The 24,217-nt window shown below is 39.3% G+C and overlaps 1 protein-coding gene and 1 non-coding gene across 6 annotated transcripts in view; both read right to left on the reverse strand.

Annotated features, from left to right (window-relative positions):
* The window catches only part of HECTD4 (HECT domain E3 ubiquitin protein ligase 4), a 166,681-nt gene that overhangs the window by 76,285 nt on the left and 66,179 nt on the right, over positions 1 to 24,217 (reverse strand). For 3 of the 5 annotated variants that reach the window (XM_043901667.1, XM_043901665.1, XM_043901664.1), the window contains exons 8-17: positions 18,082 to 18,274; positions 14,467 to 14,625; positions 8,322 to 8,435; positions 7,486 to 7,626; positions 5,125 to 5,357; positions 4,608 to 4,753; positions 3,714 to 3,784; positions 2,988 to 3,093; positions 2,278 to 2,398; positions 1,492 to 1,620 (exon numbers count right to left, since the gene is read on the reverse strand). In XM_043901667.1, the coding sequence (XP_043757602.1) occupies positions 1,492 to 1,620; positions 2,278 to 2,398; positions 2,988 to 3,093; positions 3,714 to 3,784; positions 4,608 to 4,753; positions 5,125 to 5,357; positions 7,486 to 7,626; positions 8,322 to 8,435; positions 14,467 to 14,625; positions 18,082 to 18,274 (1,413 nt within the window). The remainder of the gene's footprint in view (positions 1 to 1,491; positions 1,621 to 2,277; positions 2,399 to 2,987; positions 3,094 to 3,713; positions 3,785 to 4,607; positions 4,754 to 5,124; positions 5,358 to 7,485; positions 7,627 to 8,321; positions 8,436 to 14,466; positions 14,626 to 18,081; positions 18,275 to 24,217) is intronic. The other 2 variants (XM_043901668.1, XM_043901666.1) reach the window with 1 other exon arrangement.
* Positions 8,664 to 8,811, reverse strand: LOC122695931. The gene has a single exon (XR_006341660.1). It is a non-coding gene; the product is annotated as a small nucleolar RNA SNORA79 (small nucleolar RNA).

A 24,217-nucleotide genomic window follows, 5' to 3' on the forward strand; every position in this document is an offset into this window, starting at 1 on the left:
ACAGGCAAGTTAAAAAATTCAATGAAAGTAGCAGGCAGTTACAGGCTATTAAACATTAAGAATAACTATTAGAGAGTTCGTGGGAGTACAAGTACTGAATAATGTGTTAAGAAACACTAGTTAAGATCATAGAAATGTTTAGTTGACAGTTATTTCCTTTTAGGAAAAAAAAATACAACCACTCTAACCCTTCAGGTGAAATGTATATCCTTTTTTTCCCCAGAATTCCTAGACAAGCCAGCCTATTCTGCCTTTACCAGGAGTATTTCTTTCCAGGAGTTCAGAATTTGTAACATTTAGCCTTTCAAATATAAAACACTGGCTTTTGTTGTTGGCATTTTCTGGGGTCTTTTGGAGGCATTATTTAGACATGTTGATCATTAAGAGAAAGGCATTCTGAGCTGACTACATGAGATCCTGTCAGCCTTCATCGCTGACCACTTGCGGGCTGCAGCGCATCCAGGCGCTGCGCGGCCTCGGCTCTGCTCCTCACAGCAGCCTTACCAGGGAGAGGCTTTGGCCCCTTCATACTGACTAGGAAGTTAGAGCACTTTTAAATTAAGTGTCATCAATTTAAATGATTAATTCATGTATTTCTGCCTGTTTAAAAACGGATTACATAGTGAGATAAAACCCATAAATAAGCTAGCAGATGTATAAACTCGTGTGTGTGTGTGTGTGTGTGTGTGTGTGTGTGTGTGTGTGTGTGTGTGTGTGTGTAAAAGGGTAAGAAAAGGGCAAACTATAGTGGTTTTTATCTTTAGCTGTAGCTTTCTTGGTTAATTTTTCAGTGCGTTTTAGTCAACATTTTAAAGAAGAATCAAGTTCTTATGGATTTCTCTAACTCTCCCATGAAGACGAAATTCTGAAGAACAATGCAAACAGCCTCAGCATCTGTCAAGATTATAACCACCACGGCTATTAAAAAAAATCTGTGGATTGCTATAAATTGTCACGTGGGAACAAATTATTGAGTTTACACAGAAGCTAACTTAAAAATAATTACCAAAAATGAAATGAACTATAGGTTCAGAAATTATTCAATATAAGGAGTATGAGAAAATTATCCCCTTTTTAAAGTTATCTGAATCAAGAGACCATAATAAACCAGCCAAGATGTCAAAACTGTTTAAAATGTTATGCTCCCAGATTCATTTATCTATTACATATACATACATATATTTATACTTAAACTTCTCAGGTGCATATGAGATCACTTGTTAAGTGCCAATTCTTAAAAACAGATGAAAATAAAGCCACAAAAAGACTGACAGGAGCTCATGGATGACACACTATGGGAGTGTCACAAATATGGTAACCACCGTGCAATGACATAAAAATCTATGAAATGAGTGACCTAATATTTACCTCACACAAAAATATAGGCCACATGGTGAACTCTGACATCATCATAGACAGAAACTTAGCCAGTTAAGCTGTGCTTTTACACACTGGGTAGAAAGCATCGTTAGAATAAAGCTTGGTGTTTACCTGTACCTTCAATGTCTCTCCCTGCAAGGAGTTGTCACTGTCATCATTCTCATCAGGCTTAATCAAAATAGTGTTACTGAGAAGGTGGTTCTGAACTGCCATCAGATAGCGCAGGCAGGAGGACGCGGCCTTTAATACAAATAAGGGCATTTAAATGATCTAAACTCTACTGAGAGAAGGGCTCACGTTTTTAAAAGATTTTGATAAAGGAAGCAAAAGAGAAAGTACAGAAAACAGACCAAGTTAGTTTCTCAGGTGACTTATTTCAATACATTTATCATAAGTTTCTGCCTTCTGCTATACATTGCTCACTAATCACTCTGATACTTGAACTTCTGCCTCTTAATAAGTAATTCCTCTTCCCCCTGCTCCCCCCATATGCATCTCTCTGACAGAAGACTCTACCCAAACCCTTAAAAGAATCTTTTGGTTCTTATCAGTCTCTGTAAACCACTGCTGGTTTAGAAAACAATGCTAAATTAAAAATTAACAGAAGGAAAATCCCCAATATTTTAAACAAAATGAAAACATCCAAATTCAGTCTAACAATTTATTGCATTAATATTTAAATTGGAGGAATAAAGTCTTTGGAGAAAGTACTCTAAGTGGATTTGTCTAGTTCTACATTTCTAAGACAAGCACAGTTAATCATTGACTTTCATCAATTAAGTCTATCCTTGAAAAGTATGCGTATAAGTATGTGTGTACACACACACTTCAAAATGGTAAAATGAAAACAAGGACACTTGATATAATTTTGCTTTCATTAAACACATTTTTACTTACAGGCACAGTTGAAAGGAGTTTTTGAAAATCATCTTTAGAGACAGTTTGGCACTTGGTGATTAAGATACAGGATTCTCGTACAACAATCTTCAGAATGTAGTGTAAAAGTTCATCATTTAGTCTTTAAAATGTAGGAAAAATGTAACAATAAGATACTGATGGTTAACTAATAAAAGGATAAAACTTATACAATCAGTACATGATGACAAATAGCAGATACAAAAAATTCATTGGCTCTGTAAGTGAATCATCTTACTTAGTAATGATGCTAACAACTAGATATATTGTCTAAATTAAATTTATGGAAACACAATGGTATTCAAGCACCTAGTTCAAGTATTTTATAAATAGCAGAGACACACCTTCCTCTACTCACCAGGTCTAGCCACACCTCCCACCCTCTCATAGACCAGCAATTAGATGATGCCCTTTACCAAAATTTCCTAAATAAGCTCCACCTGTTACTTCCGCTAAGTACCCTTATTGCCAGGCTCAAGCTATTTTACTCATAAAACTGAAATGTGCTATTATCATTTATTAGGGCAACTGTGGGATTTTTTATCTTTCAGTTGATCCACAGTTTAGACTTAACATGCTAATTATAGCAAAAGATATTACAGGAGACTCAAGATGATCAAACACATTTAAGTGTAAATTAATTACTGAGGAAAACACTAAGAAAAGGCTAGCAGTGAATCACATCACATCACCTGTAATGATCCTCCTCCTCGCTGCCGAATCGGTTGTTTTGAAGTTGTTCAGCTAAATTAGTGAGGATCACATCCCGCAGCTGGGAGAGGCCACTGTTTCTCTCTCCTAGCACAGAATAAAGCTCTATAAACTATCTTAACAACCATGCTTAGAAAACTGATACTATCTTTTTTAAAGTTTGTAAATGAGAAGACTGTTGACAATTGAGGGGCACCAGGCATATGTACTAAGACAAACAACAGCAGCAAAGACTACGTCACAACCAATCAGACTTTCTTTAACCAGTACATCCTGATTAAAGTGGAGTTACTGTCTTGATATTTCATGAAGTGTGATTTCTAATTCCTTAAACTAATGTTGCTTATAAATGCAAAGTGTCCTTAACAAGGTGAGTTTTGTTGCTGTCATTGAGTCTAACTTTAAAAGTTGAGTTTTAATGTGTGGGGGAACAACTGGCTTAGAAATCCCAAGAAATCATTATCTTTAACATTCTTTGAACATCTACAGCCAGGTACATTATGCTACACAGTGGGGCTAGAAAGAGGTTTACAAAGCTTGACAATATATAGAACATGGTTTCTGCTTTCAATCTGGCTTAAGTGTTGGCATATGTGCACTTTTTAAAATAACGCTAACAGATATGAAGAAAAAAATAAAATTCAGTCATTTCCTTAGAGACAAGAAAAGGATGGTTTTTCAAGGGTAACTTAAAGGGCAATTCTCACCTTCTGTTAAGACCAGCTTAAGTAAGTTATTGATTTCAGTTTCACCTGGGTACAAGATATTTAAACCAGAGCTGAAATGACAGAAAAGTTGAAAAGTTTTTAAACACGTGTTCTAGAATATCCAAACTCTAAGTTTTAAAATGTTTATTAAAGATGCCATTTTGAGTACAGTTTCACCACTAAAAAGGCAGTTGAACCTAAATTTACTGTTGTGATTCAGTCCAATGACCTTCTTGATAAACAGTATCCCACTCCTCATATTTATGAATTACCAAAATGATAACCTATCTGAGGCTAGATGCTGAACCAGTTAAGAATTGAATTATACAAAACCACTGTAGTGAAGCCAGCTAGATGTAGATTGTGGCAGAGAATCATTTGAGAAGTAACTGGCAGAGCAAAGACTAGAATCCAGGTCTGTCTGATGCCAAAGCCTGTTTCTTTCTTTCTTTCTTTTTTTTTTTTAAAATCTTTCTTTCTTTCTTTATTTGGCTGCGTGGGACTCAGTTGCAGCATGTAAACTCATAGTTGCAGCATGTGGGATCTAGTTCCCCAACCAAGGAACAAACCTGGGTCCCCTGCACTGGAAGTGCAAAGTATTAGCCACTGGACCACCAGGGAAGTCCCCCAAAGCCTGTTTCTTAACCACCTTGCCACACGTTGACCCAAATGAGAATAACATCTATTCGCAAACCACCAAAATATCTACTTACAGGGATTTTTTTTTTCTTTTGCCGTTTTAAGATCCATACATGAGGAACATCTGAGTCCCTGAGGTCCTGACTATGGGATGGGGCAGGACGCATGGGAGGCTAACAGGCTAGAGCGACAATTACAATGAAGCGCAGGAGAAGCCTTTGGTAGAGAGTACTAAGAAAATCATGTGCTGATTACCTGATGGCAAGGCAGACCTCCTTCTGAATTTCAGGGCAAATTTGATCTTTGGGTGCCATCAACAACTGCCAAAGAAGCAATCCTGACCGTCGAATGATGTCTCGATTCCTTTCAGTTTGTGGGCTGAAGAAAAATTTAAACACCACCTACAGAAACAGAAGGGGTATATCTGAAAATGCTAATTCTACTGGGAATAAAATTATCCCTATGAAGAAAGAACATGCTAGTTATTCTTATGAATAAATACCCAGGTGTATTTTTAAACACAATCTCTTCTATTGTGTAATGGTATAATTAAATATTTTACATATATTAATTGCAATGAGCTACATATAGCAATACTCCATTTACTGCAATGCAATGAGTATGATGGTTATTCTAATTACAGGATTAGAACATGGTTAAGTTGCAAAACAGGAATGTTATAACATTTTTCTCCTAGTAGAAATTAGCTGACGGAAGCCAGAGTCTGTGTTTCTTTTTCTCTATTTCAATTATCTCAAAATGGTATATTTACCTGAAAGACAACGAGAATGCAGCGTATAATACAGGTGTCTCCATTAACCATGGCCTTCTCCATAATGTCACAAATGCTGCTAAGATGGTGTGCTTCAATGGGATGCTGTTTGCCCAAGACACTTGTGATTGGAAGATTGGGGTTGGTAGCAAGAAGATTGAGTTGGTGTATGCACATCGCACCAACGTGGTGCAATAATTGGTTTATAACCTCATTCGTGGTTATAGCCTCTTCTAGAAGATGAAAAGGAAAGTCTGTGAGGAAAGACATCTCTGTGGGCGGTCACCACAGAACATACCTCTCACTTACAAAAGGTACACACACATGGGAAGAGACTAATTTGGCTCCAATCTCTACCGCTACCACTGGAGAACTCTTTTCCTTGCCACAGAGTGCTGGGGTGAAAACACTTGGGAATCTCCATTTTTTTAAAAAAGCGTAAATAGTTACCACTTCTTGAGCCCTTTCTATATGCTAGACAATGGGCTAAATGCTTTACACGCATTACCTTACAATATCACTATCAACTTTGATTATTTTAGCCCTGTTTTGTAGAGACGTGACTCAAGAATCAGAGTCAGTAACTGACCTGAGGTCACACAGACACTAATGGTAGAGTTGTGATGTGAATTCGGGCCATTTCAGCTTAGATTTCATGCTGGTAACTCTTCTAGAAAAATCTCTATTCACCTATATTCAACTTTGCTGATTATTTTTCTGACCATCTCAAATTTGCTGTTGAGCCATTCTATTAATTTTTTTTATTAGTCATTGAACTTTTCAAATCCAGAATTTCCAATGTTCTTTTTTTTTTTTTTAAATAAACTCTTTGTTGAAATTCTCTATTTGTTTATAATTATGATCATTATACTTTCCTTTAGTCTTTTAAACATGGTTTTCTTTAGTTATCTGAATTTATAAAGGCTGCTTTAAAGTCTTCATCTGCTAAATCTGAGTTTTGCCTGCAGTGTTTAGCTACTGGTTTCTCTGCTCACTTTTTAAAAATTCTTCTTTCTATTTTACTATTTCTTTCATTTGTTTATTTTTATTACTCTCATTTTTCTTTTAAGGCTATCTTCCTAGTGGTAGGAAGTAACCTCGTCTTGAGTCACAGGTTGTGCTCAAACACCCTGAGCTGGTACGACTTCCACCCTGGATGGATTCATGTTTTCTGGGGGAACTACAAAGTTCAGGCAGTTTCAAACTCTTCCATGGTTTTCACCTTCTGCTGGACCCTCTCAAACTTCTGCATGTGTATACAGGCTCATTTTCAGCCAGGCCTATGTGAACAGCTTGGGCCTTCTCTGGCTTCTTCAGATGTTTGGAGGAGCTTATGAAGGTCTTTTTGTAGCTTTCTCAGTACCCAAATCTCACTAGTAAATTTCTGGCTAGTCTGCTGGTTTGCTGCTTGCCCTAACCAGGACCACAACCTCAGGCTAGTTAAGCCACTGGTTGTCTCTGTTTGCCACCAACACCACTACTGTTACTGACACTGCTGCTGAGCATGACTTTTTTCCATGCTCCACTCCAAATCAGTTAGCCACCTCTGGCAGCAAAGCTGCTGGCTTCCATGATCTGTCCCACCCTGCCGGAATTAAGGCACTGATCAAGCTTAAGGTGGGGGACAGGGGTATCTCCAGCTAAGAACACCATAGACTTCTACTGTTCCTAGCCAAAGTTCAGTGGGTCTTTTGTTTGTTTGTTTGTTTTTAATGAATACTGCTTCTCAATTTGTTATATCCCTTTGGTCAATTTCCAGTCTAGAAATACTTTTTTAGTTGGCATTTTAATTTTGTAGAAAGAGTTATTTGTGATAATTCAGCTCATTTTATCACTGCTTTATCAAGAGAGGATTTGCTGAGCGAGTCACTACTCCATACATACCACTGTAGTTGACTTTGAAGTCATGAGATTTTAAGTTAATATTAACAATGAACAATTCTTAATATTAAGAACTTTAATATTAAGAAATCTAAAGGTCATTTGCTGGATATTCTATCAAATTATAAGTTTCTGTATAAGTAAGTTGTTTTTAAAGCAAAACATGACAGCTTATATAATTTCATCCCAAATACAAATAAAGAAGGAATCTTTGTACTAAAGTTCTGACAATTCAGAAGGGTCGTAACAATTTCCTTTTAAAAAGAGCCTATGGACCACCTCAAAAGCTCTATTTATTTACACATTTATTTACCTAATCATAAACCAATCAGATAACAAGAATTTTAAATTCTAAATTTGAAGAGGGAAGGCTGTTGACACAGTTTGCTGCTTGGGATACATTCCCACTTACACTGCTGCTGTACTGTCTCCTATTTCCTGGGGGAGAATCTCTTCCTGTAGGACAGTGAGTGTACCCACCCTTGGGCTCAGTGATGATATGGCTGACTCCAAGTCTCTGGCAGACGTAATGGAAGGCCTGATTCCCAGGATTACACCACTGATCGATATAATCATTTGAGCATGTCCACAACATGTTGTTCACTGTATCATAACAGGCACCTGCAAAAAGAGCAACCTTTATACAATTATCATGTCATCGTCTGCGGATATATACTTCTCATAAGCACTGCTAAAGAGTGGAAGGGCAAGGATGCTCCCCAGAGATGGCAAAGCAGTAGACTGGGGCTCAGAGGATTCAAAGTCTACTTGGCTTAACTCATGTGTGAGAAATGGAACAGTCTCATGGAATAGAAAGTTTTTAGTCACTGACTTACATGTGACCTTTTCAACTCCAAAAAGGATTCAAGTGGCTTACATTAAAACCCAGGTACAATAGGACTAGTTAACATTAACACACAGTAAAAGCCTTAGTAACTGAACCCGAAACTCAGAATCAAGTTTCCTACGTGCCAAGGCAAACAGAATATCCAATATATTACATAATGCTCATCTTCTAACAATAAGAAGTATACCAATCCCTTAGGGGAAAGAAGTTTCTTTACGGCATGAACTTGAGAAAAATTTGTTATAGGATCATCATATAACCTATAATGGACAGTATCTTCAACCATAATTTATGCAGAGGAATTTCACATATGACAATTTCTTATATTAATCCTCACAACTAAAGAGCAGCATAAAAAAATTCTTTCAAGGAAACTAGAATACCATAGAGAACTGGCAAGACTTTTTGAAAGAAACTGCTAAAATTTTTAATTTTCCAAGGACAATAAATGTGAGCCTTTAATTCTTACCCAATCCTGGCACAAGAGCACCACGCCCCAAGGAGCTTCCAGCAGCATCTATGAGGTCGGCACGACTTGTGAATTGACCATCCGAAATATTATACACCAAGCTAGAGGCCAGGACTTTGGAAACAAACAGTTTAGTAAGCCTTAAGATGAATGATGGTGAGTTAAATTTTAGCCTCTTAATATAAAGACTTTCATCAAAATCACATCTTTTTTTGGTTGTCTATTGGTGTAACAGTGAGGAGACAAAAGTCACATGTTAAGATCACATACACACACACACACAAAAACCTGTCATAAAGTCTCTTTCAATGTAGTAAATCATCTTTTTTTCTTTTTTTCCCCAATTGTTTGACTCCACAAAATTCAGAAGGCACTAACGGACAGCCAACTCATCCCCATGGTGCCCAGAGTGAAGACAAGTCAGTTTAGACGTATGATGGACTAAAATCCCACTACTCAGAGCTCCAAGCAGTAAGAGGAACAGCCATCAAAGTGAACTATATTTTTGAAAGTGTTTTTAAAACAACAACTTTTACTTATGGGTTTTTTCAATATAGATTGTCAAAAGGGTAATTGCAAGAGGGGTTTTGATCATTAACATAACAAAGTAGCAACATTTACAAGAAATACTTTACATACATTTGGTGCTCAATAAAGGTCAGAGGGTGTTCAAACACAGGTCAGTTGCTATCCTTCCAAGCACTGGCTCTAAAGTTTGGAGATTTTGGCCTTTTCCCTTAACAAAGGAGAGTGCTGTGATGACAAGCATGCGCTTTAGGATTCTGAATTTGAATTCTAGCTCTACTACTTCTGTGTGACCCTGGGAAATTTACTGAACCTCTCAGTTGCCCCACATGTAAAGTGGAGATAATAAAAGTATCTACTTTATACAGTTATTGTGAAGATTAAATGAGTTAAAAAACACATCAAGGATCTCCACCAGCACATATATTCTAGCTGCTAATTTTTCTCCTGAAAAAGTTTTATTGTGACAGAGGGGAGGGGGCTCAGTCCTCCTTGGCTGCTGCTTTCCTCACGGTGGCCAGGACAGTACTCAGCTCCTCTCTCTTGCTCTCGCCACGGATGTATGCCCCACCTTGTTTCTTGATGAACTTGAGGCCTGCTTGTTCTTGGGAGACCTCGGCATGCCGCTCCATGACATGCTGCTCCTCAGGGGCAAAGGTGCACACCTTCTGCATCAGGTCTTGTGGGGCTGTTCTTGTTCTTGGCCCCCTGGTGGCCCTTGCTGAGGCCCCTGGCTAGGGGGTAGCACAGAGCCATAGTCACTGCTCTTTAATGGCTGCTGTGGCAGATGGGCTAGCTCTATTACTGATGTTATTTTCTTCCCCACTTTTCAACAGAAAATCCGAGCAGTGTCTCTCAAATTTCTCGTTCTTAGTTGTATCACCCTAGTAATCCAGATTCTCATCACGACTGACTTGAGCTGTGATCTAAACGGTACTCTTTGTTTCTTTTCTGTTTTCTATTGTTCTGTCCTGCACACCAACAAATGGTCTTCTCCAAATCTCTTTTTCATTATGTTTCCCATGCATATGCCTTTCCCCATGTGGCCACTTGCATGAATAACAGTCATTTTTCAGGACAAACTCAAAATTTCATGAAGTCTCTCCCTTCTACCCCACTTGACAACGACCCTTTCTGTCTCTGATTCAGCAGCATTAACATCTGCTCCGCATGGTTCAGGCAGTGAACACAGTATTGTGCTTCGTTTTCTAGTCGTTTCACACACCGACATCATTTCTCCTAATCAGACTATGAGCTCCTCAAGGCAAACACCACTTTTTCCACTTACTGAGTAGCCTCCACAGTAACCACTGTGGAAGAGGGCACAGAAGGAATTTCAGCATTTATTTACTTGTTGGTCTAAAATAGAATCACTGAGTAAGCTATATCCTCACAAAAAAATGGCACCATGAAGACCTGTTTTAATCAAGTGGGGCTAATTTCAATTGAGTGGAAAAAAAACCATGCCAAGGAAACTAAAAAAAAGTTTAAGATGATTAATGGTCAATAAAAAGACAAATAACCCAATTTTAAAATGGACAAAGAATTTGAATAGATATTTGACCAAAAAATATACAAAAAGCCAGTGAGCACAAGAAAGATGTTCAACATCATTAATTGTTAGGGAAATGCAAATCAAACCACAATGAGATACTACTTCATATCCACTAGGATGGCTAGTAAAACAACAACAAAAAAAGAAAATAACAAATGTCAGAGAGAATGTGGAAAAATTGGAACCATTGCTAATGAGCCTTTAAAATGGTACAGTCACTATGGAAAACAGTTCAGCAGTCCCTTCAAAAGGTTAAACATACAGATACCAGAGGACTCAGAATTTTCCTCCTACACATACACCCAAGAGAAATGACAACATGTCCACACAAAAACTTGTACATGAATGTTCACAGCAGCATTACCCAAAAGAGCCAAAAGGCAGAAACAACTCAAATGTCAATGCAGTATATCCACACAGTCAAATATGATTTGGCCACAAAAAGAAATGAGGCAATGACTTGTGCTACAACATGGATGAAACTTGGAAACATTGTGTTTCAGTTTAAAAAAAAAGCCAGTCACTAAGTCTGGGGAGGCCTTACAAATAGCTGTGAAAAGAAGAGAAGCGAAAAGCAAAGGAGAAAAGGAAGGATATACCCATATGAATGCAGAGTTCCAAAGAATAGCAAGGAGAGATAAGAGAGGCTTCCTCAGTGATCAATGCAAAGAAATAGAGGAAAACAACAGAATGGGAAAGACTAGAGATCTCTTCAAGAGAATTAGATACCAAGGGAACATTTCATGCAAAGATGGGCTCAGTAAAGGACAGAAATGGTAGGGACCTAACAGAAGCAGAAGATATTAAGAAAAGGTGGCAAGAATACACAGAAGAACTGTACAAAAAGAGATCTTCATGACCCAGATAATCACGATGGTATGATCACTCACCTAGAGCCAAACATCCTGGAATGCGAAGTCAAATGGACCTTAGGAAGCATCACTACATACAAAGCTAGTGGAGATGATGGAATTCCAGTTGAGCTATTTCAAATCCTGAAAGATGATGCTATGAAAGTGCTACACTCAGTATGTCAGCAAATTTGGAAAACTCAGCAATGGCCACAGGACTGGAAAAGGTCAGTTTTCATTCCAATCCCAAAGAAAGGAAATGCCAAAGAATGCTCAAACTACCGCACAATTGCACTCATCTCACATGCTAGTAAGTAATGCTCAAAATTCTCCAAGCCAGGCTTCAGCAATACATGAACCATGAACTTCCAGATGGTTCAAGCTGGTTTAGAAAAGGCAGAGGATCCAGAGAGCAAATTGCCAACATCCGCTGGATCATCGAAAAAACAAGAGAGTTCCAGAAAAACATCTATGTCTGCTTTATTGACTATGCCAAAGCCTTTGACTATGTGGATCACAATAAACTACGGAAAATTCTGAAAGAGATGGGAACACCAGACCACCTGACCTGCCTCTTGAGTAACCTGTATCCACGTCAGGAAGCAACAGTTAGAACTGGACATGGGACAACAAACTGGTTCCAAATAGGAAAAGGAGTACGTCAAGGCTGTATATTGTCACCCTGCTTATTTAACTTCTATGCAGAGTACATCATGAGAAACGCTGGGCTGGAAGATGCACAGGCTGGAGTCAAGATTGCCGGGAGAAATATCAATAACCTCAGATATGCAGATGACACCACCTTATGGCAGAAAGTGAAGAAGAACTAAAGAGCCTCTTGATGAAAGTGAAAGAGGAGAGTGAAAAAGTTGGCTTAAAGCTCAACATTCAGAAAACTAAGATCATGGCATCCGGTCCCATCACTTCATGGCAAATAGATAGGGAAACAGTGGCTGATTTTATTTTTTGGAGGCTCCAAAATCACTGCAGATGGTGATTGCAGCCATGAAATTAAAAGACGCTTACTCCTTGGAAAAAAAGTTATGACCAACCTAGACAGCATATTAAAAAGCAGAGACATTACTTTGCCAACAAAGGTCTGTCTAGTCAAGGCTATGGTTTTTCCCATAGTCATGTATGGATGTGAAAGTTGGACTGTGAAGAAAGCTGAGCACCGAAGAATTGATGCTTTTGAACTATGGTATTGGATAAGACTTTTGAGAGTCCCTTGGACTGCAAGGAGATCTAACCAGTCCATCCTAAAGGAGATCAGTCCTGGGTGTTCATTGGAAGGACTGATGCTGAAGCTGAAACCCCAATACTTTGGCTACCTGATGCAAAGAGCTGACTCATTTGAAAAGACCCTGATGCTGGGCAAGATTGAGGACAGGAGGAGAAGGGGACAACAGAGGATGAGATGGTTGGATGGCATCACCGACTCAATGGACATGAGTTTAGGTAGGCTCTGGGATTTGGTGATGGACAGGGGGGCCTGGCATGCTGCAGTTCATGGGGTCGCAAAGAGTCGGACACGACGGAGCGACTGAACTGAACTGAACTGAAAAGCACATAGATTGCATAATTTCACACATATGAAAAGTCTAGAATAGATAAGTCCATAGTCAGAAAGCACACTGGTGGGGGCCACAGGCTGGGTAAGGGGGTGGGGGAAAGGAGTGACTGCTAATGGGTATGGGGTTTCTTTTTGGAGTGATAGAAATGTTTTATAATTAGATAGTGCTGATGGTCAGACAACTCTGAATATATTAAAAACCAGTGAATTGTCACCCCAATGTTCATTGCAGCACTGTTTATAATAGCCAGGACATGGAAGCAACCTAGATGCCCATCAGCAGACGAATGGATAAGGAAGCTGTGGTACATATACCCCATGGAATATTACTCAGCTATTAAAGAGAATTCATTTCAATCAGTTCTAATGAGATGGATGAAACTGGATCCCATTATACAGAGTGAAGTAAGCCAGAAAGATAAAGACCAATACAGTATACTAACGCATATATATGGAATTTAGAAAGATGGTAACAATAACCCTATATGCAAAACAGAAAAAGAGACACAGGTGTACAGGAGTCCAAAAGGGTGGGATGTTTCGAGAGAACAGCATCAAAACATGTATATTATCAAGGGTGAAACAGATCACCAGCCCAGGTTGGATGCATGAGAGAAGTGCTCGGGGCTGATGCACTGGGAAGACCAAGAGGGATCGGGTGGAGAGGGAGGTGGGAGGGGGGATCGGGATGGGGGAATACATGTAAATCCATGGCTGATTCATGTCAATGTATGGCAAAAACCACTACAATATTGTAGAGTAATTAGCCTTCAACTAATACAAATAAATGGAAAAAAAAAAAAAAACCCAGTGAATTGTATATTTTAAATGGGTAAACTTTATGGTATGTAAGTTATACTTTAATCATGATAGTATACTTCCCTCTTTTATAAAAATATGTGTACACTTAACACTAATGAATTTTTGCACATTATTTTGTATCACGTACATTTTTTGCTTAACATTTCAGACACATATGTGTCCTAAAATGGAGGCATTTCACAGACTTTTGCTTTTTACATTTTTTATTTTGTATTTGGGGTATAGCTAATTAACAATGTTGTGATAGTTTCAACTGAACAGCAAAGGGACTCAGCCATACATATACATGTATCCATTTCCCCCCCAAACTCCCTTCCTGTCTAGGTTGTTATGTAACATTGAGCCGACTTCCTGCTATATAGTAGGACCTTGCTGGTTATCCATGTTAAATATAGCAGTGTGTACATGTCTATCCCAAACTCCCTAACTATCCCTTGCCCCGATCCTTCCTCCTGGGAACCCTAAGTTTGTTCTCTCATAGACTTTTTTTAATAGCTCTATGGTGGGTAGAGTTCTCGCTGTGTCATCAAATAAATAAAATGATGACAGATTATTTTATTTCCTAAGATCTTTCTGACCTCATTATTATTTTGAGTAATTTTACAGGACAATAGTTTTCAGAAGTGTACTATTACATCATCTACAAAAATTCTATTTTTCATTCCTCCTAGCCTATGATGATACTGATAGGGTTTTTTGTTGCTAACAGAGAGCAAACAAACATTTAACAGAGTAAGCACAAAATCACTCTTAGGAAAAACCTTAAATTTCACAGTTGGAGACAAATTGGGAAAAGAGCCATAAATAAAGTTCACTTACTTTTTAAAGACGACAAACCACTTGTTCCACCAAAAAGAGATCGGGTGGCAGAGCTGCCTGATCCCCCTGGAGGTGGGACCAGCATCACCAAGTATGTACCACAGGTATAAATGGGTGTCTTCCGAAGCATTTTTAGAGGAAGTCCACAGCTAGTATTTGCTGGTAAAAGGAATGAAAATGGTGAGTAACAACAGTTGACACACAGATTAATTTGATTACCAAACCAAATTAGAGTATGACAAGGGGGCCCCAAATTCTAGCAAGGATATATTAAGGTTCAGAAAATAGAGCAAAAAATAATCAGCTAACGCAAAAATAATGATCTAGCTCCATAACCTGGCCCCAAGCCCCCCTGGTTCTATGATCTGAACATTTCTCAAAGGTGTTCCCAGTACTCAATATACCCTTATGGCTCTAAAAAATCTTTCAAAAGAATGAATCCTCACATGGACTAAATCTCAAAATAAAAGAAGAATCCTACTGTTTATATTTCCCCCCCAGGAAACTGTGCTCCAGTAGAGATCTTTTCATTTTATATAGAACAAATTCTTAACAGGCTTGTGATATTTCATTCATTATAAACAGCTTTAAACATGGAATCAGCCAGAAATTTCAACCCATAACCAGTTAATCAAAGCTTTCACAGTATCTATCACAAAATAATTTTATGCCTGCAGGATTTATAACCCATGATGCATTTTCTTTCTTTCTTTTTTTTTTTAGGATCCGTGACATAAACTATCATTAAGAAAATAATTATTGTTTATAATTAAAAGGTATAAAATGTACTTTACTTTCCCTTACTCACTGGCACATATGAAAACGTAGGGTGAACTGAAGGATTTTCTATGTATTAGTCTAGTGAGGACTGATGACGGCAGCAGAAAGTCAATCAGAGTGTTTTACCTAGGAAGCTGTCAGGGCATAAAATATAACTGCCTACATAGACATAAAATTATCTTTAGATGGTTTATATTAGAAAAGTGAGACAAGTGAAATCTAATCTGTCATTGCTTTGAATGCTTGTGGTTCTAAACTCCATTTTTTAAAACTTCAAGCCTCCAACAAGTATATTCTTCATTTAGGACATAAATCCAGTAGCATAAATTTCCTTAAGTAAGAAACCCTAAAAAGCTAGCAACTTTGTGAGCATAACATTTTCACTGAGATTTTTTTTAATAGACATACTCTTATTAACATGGTAAGAGGTATTAGTCTACCACAGAATAAAAAATCCTAGACCTTCTGAATGTTGAATAATTGTCAAAAATTCACTTAGCCTATTACTGGTGAATTTTTATGTAACAACATCATGTTTAAATGAATACATCAAGAATGTACATAAAAGTACAATGATTGAGATCACATATTTAGAATACAAATAATAGTTTCAGAGGAACTAAATATACCTTGCCTACTGAGTCCTCTTTTTGATATCACTCATATTTTCTTAGGTAACAAACATTCCTTTAGCATTTCTATTGTGCAGGTAGGATTCAATTTTCTTCCAAGGGACAAACCCAGATCAAGCCTTCAGCTTATCAAGAAAACATTCATTTAGATAATAAGGACTGCTCTCTACAAAGTATTGCCTATAACTCAAATTATCCACAGACCCAAGTTATAATAACTATGAATAAATTTCTAACTTGTATTTGATATAATAGAGACCTATAGAAGTAAAATATTATCCTTAAATTCTAATATGGACTAATAAATATTTAAAATTTGATAGCCTCACAAAGAATTAATCACAAATATTTTTTCCTAACATTTCAATATATAAAAGGATGAAAACATAAAACTGCATTAAATTCCTTAAACATACATTTATTCAGATTATTTTTCTCTACATGGCATCTTTTTCTAGCCTTATCTTTTACTACAGGTCATGATTTGTTGTAAATTCATGTAGTTGATATGTAATATGAAAACTCTCCAAGAATAATGGTTTTTGACTTTTCGGGGGGTCATATGTGACCGTGAAACTCTGATGAAAATTATGGTGATACACATAATATGTTATTTAAAACGTTGGGAAAGGATGCTTATGAACCATTGAATTCTTACCCTAGTTAAGGATTCCTGCTTTAAAAGTACAGAACAGTGTTTAGAAGGCTACCTTTTACTGAGAAAAGTGTTTAGTACAGTATGTTTAGAAGGCTACCTTTTACTGAGAAAAGAAGAACAATAAAAATACATAAATTTATCTTTCTATATTAATTTGATTTCTCTTTGCATTAAAAAAAAAAAATCAACTCTGCCAGGATAAACAGAAACTAATAAATAGAGCTACCTATAGGGGGCAGGGTGGGGCAAATAACAGAATACACCAGGATACTGGAGTGAGATTTTTCTGCATGTACTATTTATATTGTTTTCACTTTCAAACTCTGTAAACATATTATCTACTTCAAAATATTACAGTGCAAACACTAAATGCCAAAGTCCAGAAAAATCAATCTCTGTCATAGAGGGTTTGCCTTTTACTTGCTGGGTCTAGAATATGTTTAGTGAAAGTGAAAGTGTTAGTCACTCAGTCCTGCCTGACTCTGCAACCCCATGGACTATAGCCTGCCAGGCTCCTCTGTCCATGGAACTCTCCAGGCAAGAAAACTGGAGTGGGCAGCCATTCCCTTTTCCACGGGATCTTCTTGACCCAGGAATGAACCCAGGTCTCCTGCACTGCAAGCAGATTCTTTACCCATCTGAGCCATCAGGGAAGCCCATGTTTAGTGAAGATGATGTTAAATGTGAGTTTTTTACACTCATGAAGCATATACTAAACATGAAAATAATTTATACTAACCGTAATGACAAAGTATTTACAATTAAGGAGAGAGCTGTGTTGAATTCTTACAGATTCTTGCTAATTCATGTTCACAGCCAACAGTATGTATTAGTTTGGAATTAAAAAAAAAAGGACAGTGACTGGAAGGACATATAAAGGTGAACTATGTAAAGCAAACTGCTTTGTAAGTCTGTAAGAGCTCAATAACAAGTACTGCCTGAATTCCACAGGCAGCATGCACTAACCACAAGCTGAATGCATCAAGCCATGTTTTTAAAAGGCATGGGGGAATTGTAAAGGCATATATTATTAAGTGAAAGAAGCCCAGATGAAAAGGCTATGTTCTAAATAAATCTGATTATATGATATTCTGTAAAAGGCAAAACTATGAAGACAATAAAAGATCAGTGGTGGCTAGGGCTTGGAAGCTGGGGAGGGATGAGTAGGTAGAGTGCAAAGGATTTTTAAGTCTATACAACTACTCTATGTAATACAATAACGATGCACACAGGTCATTATGCATTTGTCCAAACCCATGGAATGTACAACACCAACAGTGAACCCTAAGGTGAACTGTGGACTCTGGGTGATTATTACGTGTCCTGGTGGGCTCATCGATTGTGACAAGTGCACCACTCTGGTGGGGGATGCTGATAATAAGGGGGGCTGTGCCCATGTAGGGGTGGGTGGTATACAAAAAAATCTGTACCTTCCTTTAATTTTGCTGCGAACCTAAAACTGCTCTAAGATAATACTCTCAAAACATGCATAGAGCTGAGTGAAGCTGTACAAGGTAAACATGAGATAAGCGAAGGGCAGCCGACCTGCTTGGTCCTCTTTCAGGGTGTTGGAGATGGTGGAGCCGGTGAGGGCAGCCAGTGTTGCGGATGGCGAGGCTCGGTAACGGGACAGTCTGCTCAGGAGCATCTCATTAATGCTTTTTGCAGACTCACCCTCTTTTCTCATTAGAATTGTGCGTTCCTGAAGCGGGTTGGCTACGAATACACCATTTTCCACCTAATATTTAAAGAAAAAGAAGTTCTTAAATGGAACCTGTTTCCATTCAGTGAGCAAACTTCTCCTTCAGAAGTGTATTATTGTCACCTGGTTATTCAAAAACATTTCCCAAAATTGTACCTGAGTAGGTGTACACCTCAAAACCTAATTGCTCTACAGAAGCTGAGAACAAAAGGGAGGCTATTAAATGTTTGAGAGCTTTCATTTTTAATAGCCCAGATTCTTAAGAGTAATGAGCCAAGTTTAATAGGTTCTACGAAAGGTTGTTGATGAAAATTCCTCATACTGAATTCCACAGGCAGCTCTCACTAATTACAAGCTTCTGACAGGTACAAGTAAGATGAGAGGAAAACAAATCAATCAGGTCTTGATTTACTATTAAGTACAGCTATGAGGATTATATCTTCTTGAAATATAATTAGTGGCTAAAATCCAAACTCTGTAATAACAGCAGTCAACATTAGCCCCAGCTGCTCGGGGATTGGCAGAGCAATGGTGGAGAAAGGCAGATTTTGTCTGCTAAAAATATATGCCAGCTTCAACTGGATCCTTGCTGGTACTTGGCAGTTCTTCCTTCATCGTTTGACTATACCCCAGCAAAAGCTCTGGGGTGGTGATTCCAAAACTCTTCCACCAAATTTTGAGTATGGCTTTAAGCAGACCTCCTGGCTTTTTTATTACTGAGAAGATCCAGACCACTTACCATAAGCTGCTCCCACTCGTCTCTCTTCCCACTCAAGAATCTTGGTGTTCAGCCTCATTTATTCTTTTCCTCTTAATTCAGAGGAAGAAGCATTTCCACCTCCTCTCTAACTGTCCCCTCAATTATCTCCCATCTGCCCCCTTCACCCTCACAGTCTCCCTCTCTGATCTCTTCCTTTTTGGTTTCAAATATTCACAGGTCTCCGAGATCTTAAAGAAAACATCGGTGGCCCATTGCAATACCACCTCTCTTCTCAACTTCCACTCAGTCAGACATCTCAGATGTACCTCAAGCAGCCTCTTCACCCACTGCCCGCTCCAGACCAGACTTCTGGGTCTGGCTGGGGTCTCAGAAACTGGTGCCATGAGTGAAGAGAGGCAGAAATAGAGTTAAGAAAGAACAGGAGTGTGGCGTGGAAAGGCTTCCAGAAGCAAATATAAAGCAGTGAAGGAGTCCAAAGTGAAAAGTTGGTAACAGAGAAGAGGCTAGAGAAAGCAAACTGGGGAGCACAGCCAGGCAAGGTCCCCGGAGGCGGATGGGTCTGGTGGGGGAGGCTTGTATGAGAAGTTCACAAAAGATAAGTAAAAAGGTTTCTTAGAGTTCGAAAACGCTGTTTCTATTTCCTCGCCTCGGCCTCTTAAAGCTTTACAGCTACTTAACTTAGTTCCCTCTAACAAATGAACATTCTTGATGGTCAAGAGTAACCTAAAACCAAAATCATCAAGCTTCTCCTTGTCTTCTGTGCAGGCTGTGCCACGGTTGCCAGAGACCGTGGGGTTGTCCTTCCCTAGTCTCAGCGGTAGAATGCAATCTTGGTTTGTTTCTTCCGACATGAGCACATACCTGTGTGTGAGGGACTCTTCCAATGAGCAAGCTGGGTCAGTTCCTGCCCTCTGTGCGCTCCTCCTACCTGCTGGTTCCCATCTCCACCTACTTAAATGGGAGCCTGCTTAGGGTTAGACCCCATCTCTGGTTCTGAAACCTTTGATGGAACACCTTGTCCCTAGATCCTCCTGTGTGTGCCTGGCTCTTTCCCATCATTTAGGTCTTACATAGAATGTCACCTCCTCAAAGAGGCTTTCCATGATTACCAAAGAGAAATCCCCTCCACCCTCTCCTACTCACCCCCCGCAAGCCAGAGCATAACACCGTCATGTTATCTGCATAGCACTTACCATTCTCTGAAATGATCTTACTCATTAATTCATTTATTATTTGACCTTCTACCTCCACCCCACCCCACCTGAATGCTGGCTCCCCAAGAGCCAGGATCCTGCCTGCCTTGTTCGCTGTCTCATTTCCAGCACTCACGAGGCACACAGTAAATACTTGAAGCTCTGCTGAATAAACAGATCCGTGTCCTGACTCAAGAGGAGGGCTGCAACCCACTCCAGTATTCTTGCTTGGAGAATCCCATGGGCAGAGGAGCCTGGTGGACTACATCCATGGGGTCACAAAGAGTCGGACACGACTGAAGCGACAGCATGCCCACACGTCCTGACCCAAATCCAATCCTACCTCTCCACGGTGACTCCTACATTGCTATATACAGACCCATCCTTGCTACTGGGATTGAGCACAACTTTTCTAACTGCCTCCCACTTCCCAGCACTTCGGCTGGAATAGCCTATGTCGCCTAAAATTGAACACATCCACATCTTCCCACACTGTGTTACCCCCACCCTTCAGCTAGACTCATGTTTACCAAGTGTAGCTCTATTTATGTTGCACAACTCTAAATATGACCCTTCAAAGGCATCCAGACCAAAAAATCAATCACTTGGCATTCAAAAGCACTGCCCAATCTGGCTTGTAAGAAACACAATGGCTAAATTAAGGGGGAAAAAAAAAAAGTCATGCTATTGTGCTTAAGTACTTTGAAAATATTGAAAAGAAAGCCTGATAAAGCACCTGTGAGAAGCAGAGGACTCAGCTTTGGTGCCCAAGTAGTAAATCTGGGAACCTCTATACTTAGCAAAGCATCTCTTTGGGACGAAAAAGCTACTAGTGACTTTAAAAGGAGGGGAAGAGCCTGGGAGGAGTGAGAAGCAGCACACAGCTGCTGACGACGAGAAGCTTCCCTCTGGCTCCCTTCCTGGCCCAAGCCACCACCTCAAGTCCAGGGACCATCCAGCCTCTCGACTTGGTCTCCCCACTTTGACCCCATATGTTTTACTACATTAGCCAAAGATTCATTTACAGATGTAAATAAAATCATGTCCTTCCCTGTCTGAAGCCCTGCATCAGCTTCCCAATAAACTTAAAACAAAATTCAAATGGCTGGCAAGGCCCACGGGGTCCAACATCCACTGACCTCCCTGCTTCGGTTTCCCCTTCTCCCCACACTTCCAGCACACTGCCTTCTGTCCCTCCTCTAAAACGCCTGCATGCTAGGCCTATACTTGCTGATCCCTCTTTCTGGACTGGACTAGTTCTGGTTTGCCTGAGACTGTCCTAGTTTTAGCACCAACGGTCCATGTCCTAAGAAACGTCTCAGGTCCAGGCAAACAGGGAGGGTTGGTTGCCTTCTCTGGCAGGATAGATGACTGCTTCTCATCACTCTCATTTCAGCTCAAATGTCCTTCCTCAGAATGGCCCTCTCTGCCAGGCAAACCGGAGTGGCTCACCACCTCGACCCCCTCACTCTCTATCGCATTACCCTGTTTTATTTTCTCCCCAGCATTTGTCAGTAGCTGAAATTATTTTGTTCTTGTGTTTCCTTTCTTACTAACTCCCCATACTCTGATGTAAGCACCTTGAAAACAAAGGCTTATTACCCTGCTACCCAGACAAGGCACTGGATTAACACTGAATGAATGAAGGGCATCTCAGCTATCCAAATCATAATTTAAAGGAAATCATAAACCAATGGAGTTGAAATGGGAGAGGCACCTAGTGCATCCCTTATTATACCGACCATATAGTTAAGAAGAGACCTAAAAAAGAGACAAAACAGCAGTAAAATTGTCACTGAATCTATCTAAAGAACAGCAGCTTACAGAAAGCACATGGGGACAGGAAGAAGTCTCAGAGCAAAATAGAACTGGAGATGTAAAACACGTGCCCTGAAAAGGTAAAAGAGAGTCACAGAAGATTCTCAAGCAAGGATGTGTCCAGTGCACAGGTAATGAAATCAGGCAGAAAGAGTCCATGCCTTGGTCACTCCATAATCTTAAAGGAAAAGGTTAAAATTAAGAATAAGGTATTTCCTGCTGATCACCATGTTGGTACTGCCACAGCTGAATTCTGCACCAAAGCAAAAGGGATAAGGAGGGACAGGATTATATTTTACATAAAATAATTTATAAACAATGGTAAGAAAGGTCTTTTTGATAAGATAAGTGAGCAGAGACCTAAAAAGAGAACGAGCTGTCTGTTTATCTGCAGATGACCCTGCACAAAGGCCCGGAAGGGAGAACACATTCAGTGCCTGTGTGTCAGCCAAGAGGTCAGCTGGGGCTGGGGTGGGGTGACAGAAGCCCCAAATCACACAGTACTTTTACAGAGGTGAAGGCAGTTGGGAGACACTTTGAAGGTAAAGCAGGCAATATATGCTGACTGGGCAAGGAACTGGGGAAGGGTAAAAAGAGGAAGAGAGAGGGACACAAAGGTCTCTGGCCAGCACTGAAAGGACACAGATGTCATGAAGTGAAATGGGAGAGCCTGAGGCAGAAGCAGATCTGGGTAAAATCAGGAGTTTGGTAGAGGGCATATTTAGCTTGAGGGAACTATCAGACTTCCAACTGGAAAAGTCTCATATCCTGAGCATATACAAACACCCACCCACATCAATATGCATGCAGAGCTTCAGGGACAGGTTTTGGCTGAGAAGCAAAATTGAGCATCATCTGTACAGGGAGGTGTTTAAAGCTATAAGACAGGATGAGATCAACGAGGAAGTAAGAGCAGACAAAGTAGACAGAAGGGGTCCTAGAAATAGGTCCTGGCGCCCATGAGTGTTGAGAGGTTAGGAAGACAGGAGATAGGAAACACCAGTGACGAGAGAAGTCCTAAGAGTGTCCCAAAGTCCAAATGAAAACAGTTTCAAGAATGGGGGAGTGAGAACACATTAAATACTGCTAGAAGGTCAAGTAAAAAGAAAAGAGAGTTGCCCTTGAATTTACTACTGTGGAAGTCCCTGGGGAACTTGGGAAGAGCTGCTACGGTGGCATGGTGAGACTGTAGCAGGTTCAAGAGAGGACAGAAGGAAAGAAAGTAAAACAGTAAGGATAAACTCTTTCAAGCATATTGCTGTAAAGGGGAACTAAAGATAGAGGAGTGGAGGAGAAAGAGGGTCAAAGGAGTTGGTTCTGCTTTTTCAAGACTGAATATCCTCTCCTGTATTTATATGCTGTGGTGAATGATCCACTGAGAGAGGAAAGCTAGTATCATAGGAGAAGGCCAATTCCAGAGAGAATCCATACCTGCCCACCACAATTTTTATCACACAGTAGGTAGTGATTGATTACACACAGAGCACTGAGCCAAGCTTTCTATACTAAACAATATAACTTGGAAATTAATTTACTTCAGTCTCCACAGATCTGCCCCATGCTTTTTAATGGCTACACAGTGTTCCTTTCTGTGATAGTATCATAAGCAGAAAGCCAGGAAGGTACCTATGTTTAGCTTCCTGAGTCAGTCTTTTAGAAGTTGCTAAACTAATGGCTGGTGATACTTAAAAATTTTTTACCTTATGATGAAAATTTTCAAACATAGGTAAAAACTGTGACTAGTATAATGAACTTCCATATATTCATCATCCAATTTCAACTATTATCCAGATATAGCCAAATTTGTTTAACCTCTTTTTCACTCCATTTTAAAGCATGTCTCAGACATCATGAAATTCCACTTCTGAATATTTCACTACTCATCTCTAAAAATATGGACATTTTCTTATATAATCACAATGCCATTATCATAACTTTAAAAATAAGAATATACTCCTTGGTTTCCTCTAATATTTATTTTATATTCAAATTCCAAATTGTCACCAAATTTTCTTTTCTACAATTGGTCCATTGGATTCAGACTCCAAACTTGACTCAATGGTTATTGTTTTAATCTAGAGCAGGCCCTTGAGCTTCCGCCCCAACTTTTTATTTCATGCCACAGGCAAAGGCTTGTAGTTGTTCTATTTCCTCCAAGGCAGGTATGAGCTTTTGATCCTATAACTATATGTCTAAAAATATCTTTATGTTGTTTTTATGACTGATTGATATTTTGGCTGACTACCT

The sequence above is a fragment of the Cervus elaphus genome, chromosome 5 (genome assembly GCF_910594005.1).
Source record: "Cervus elaphus chromosome 5, mCerEla1.1, whole genome shotgun sequence".
Taxonomy (NCBI): domain Eukaryota; kingdom Metazoa; phylum Chordata; class Mammalia; order Artiodactyla; family Cervidae; genus Cervus; species Cervus elaphus.